We start from the raw sequence: 2380 nt of genomic DNA, 5'->3' as shown, positions 1-2380 counted from the left end.
TTGCTATAGTCTGGACTATAGTCTTTGCTATAGTCTGGACTATAGTCTTTGCTATAGTCTGGACTATAGTCTTTGCTATAGTCTGGACTATAGTCTTTGCTATAGTCTTTACTATAGCCTGGACTATAGTCTATTATATAAACTATAGGTCTTCACTGTAGTCAGGACTATATATGTGGTAATAACTATTGTCTGGACTATAGCCTTAACTACAGTATGGACTATAGCTTTAACTATAGTCCTAACTGTAGTCTGGATTGTAGTCTTAAATATAGTCGTGGACATAGTTTTAACTAAAGTCTAGGCTATAGACTCACTATAGACTGGACTAAAGTGACACTATAATCAGGATTATAGTGTTGACATAAATCGGTATTATAGAGTTAATTATATTTTTAACTATAGTCTTAGCTATAGTCTGAACTATCGTCATGGCAATAGTCTCAATAGAAAATTAAAAAAAAAAAAAATATATTGCTGGTTATAAATGCATCTATAAGTTTCACATTATTTTTGTAAATAACTGTAAACACACAAAAAAACTATTTACAGCCAAAAAATTAACCAAAAAAACACATAAAATTTTAAGTTAAGCATTAACAACATCCACAATAATATGTTGATGCTGCTGATGATGGAGATTCTCGAGATCATGATTATGATCACCACCACTATCATCATCGACAACAACAATAATATTATTTGAAACATCACTACTACCATGTCTAGTATTATTAAAATATGAAATTTTTTGATTATTTTGATTACTATTAATACAAATAGAATTTGTTTCAGTACCCGCTTGAGATGATTGATAGCACTCTTTGGTTAGAACTATACATAATCCAATAGCTAATATCACAAATGTTCCAAGTACTATACTGACAGCAACAATCCATATACGTGGATCAAAATTATCTAAATCTGGTTGTATAAGGCGTATTAAATCTAAAAACGTTTATTATATTAAGTATAAAAGGGAAATGTGCGAGAAAGAGAGATATAATGTAACGAAAAGGGAGAAAAATTAGAAAGTAAGAAATAGATGGGTGATGATTATTAAGTAGAGTTATTAAAAAAAGGTGCCATGAAGTTTCAAAGATAACGAGTTATGATTTGAAAAGATAAGTATATATGAAGAATGAATTTATATACGAGGGACACAATAATAATTCGAATAAAAAGGATTAATTAAGATAGGAAAGGAGATATCCAAATTAGGAATATGAAGAAAAGAGAATAAAGGAAATAAAATACATTTATAACATTAATTTTAATAGTAGTAATAGTTACACCAAATATATAAACACCATTTCCAAAGAAAATATACAATTATCAATTTCATCATCTTTTGCGGATTTCAAAATATTCACAACTTATTTTTTATAAATTATTCACTCTATAAGTTAAGAGTAAAGTTTAACTAATTGTATTCTGTAAAATTTAATTTCCTTTACGAAATGGTGTTTTTTACAACTTATATAAAATAATATTACAATACAATAATTATACTTAAATAATAGTATTTTTTTTAACTAAAACATCGATACAACATTTAAACAAAATTTTTTTGAAATAAATACAATAATTACTCTAAATGAAGATTATGTTTTTTAAAATTAAGTTTCAATGAAATTTTAAATACTGCGGGTTTCTCTTTTTTTTTTAAACATGTAAAATTTCCCAAATAGCTTTATAATACTTAAATAACTTTAACACTTTCGGTTTTTTACTTTTGGTTTAAACTCTCTTTTTTGTACTCAAATATTTTAAAAGTAAAACTAACGTTCGAAAAATATTTATAACGTTTTAAAAATATTAACTCACCTTCTTCTTTTGTTTCCGGTAATGTTGTAACATTTGTTGTAACAACTTCACCACTTCCTAATTGATTGTTGGCCCATATTCGAAATTCATATGTGGTATTGGGTTCCAAACGATAAACTTCCATTTGTCGCTGAAAAAATTGTGTAAAAATGTCAAATGGAAAAATTAAATATTTATAAAACACAATAAAATTGAAAAACAATCACGATGCCACAACTGGTTATAGATAGATTGGTTAATAGATAGATAGATAGATAGATAGATAGATAGATAGATAGATAGATAGATAGATAGATAGACAGATAGATAGATAGATAGATAGATAGATAGATAGATAGATAGATAGATAGATAGATAGATAGATAGATAGATACATTGGTTAATAGATATATAGATAGATAGATAGATATATAGATAGATAGACAGACAGACAGCAGACAGATAGATAGACAGGTAGACAGATGGATAGATAGATAGATAGATAGATAGATAGATAGATAGATAGATAGATAGACAGATAAATAGATAGATATATAGATAGATAGATAGATAG

At 26.6% G+C, this 2380-nt stretch overlaps 1 protein-coding gene across 1 annotated transcript; it reads right to left on the bottom strand.

Annotated features, from left to right (window-relative positions):
* Positions 1-112: 112 nt before the first annotated feature.
* On the bottom strand, positions 113-1952 carry LOC124419073. The gene is made up of 2 exons (XM_046947323.1): positions 1828-1952; positions 113-948 (listed from the first exon to the last, which is right to left on the bottom strand). The coding sequence occupies exons 1-2, from the start codon at positions 1949-1951 to the stop codon at positions 590-592; spliced, it is 483 nt and encodes a 160-aa protein (XP_046803279.1). The 5' UTR covers position 1952; the 3' UTR covers positions 113-589.
* Positions 1953-2380: the final 428 nt, after the last annotated feature.

The sequence above is a fragment of the Lucilia cuprina genome, chromosome 3 (genome assembly GCF_022045245.1).
Source record: "Lucilia cuprina isolate Lc7/37 chromosome 3, ASM2204524v1, whole genome shotgun sequence".
NCBI lineage: Eukaryota > Metazoa > Arthropoda > Insecta > Diptera > Calliphoridae > Lucilia > Lucilia cuprina.
Note: the sequence above shows the minus strand (reverse complement) of the source record. Positions and strands in the feature narration are given on the sequence as shown.

Bases quoted from the DNA above. Each gene is read 5' to 3' on its own strand.
- LOC124419073 (XM_046947323.1), bottom strand. From the start codon at position 1,951: ATGGAAGTTTATCGTTTGGAACCCAATACCACATATGAATTTCGAATA. The intron at 949-1,827 runs GTGAGTTAATAT...AAACGTTTTTAG, and splicing joins ACCGGAAACAAAAGAAGAAG to ATTTAATACGCCTTATACAA.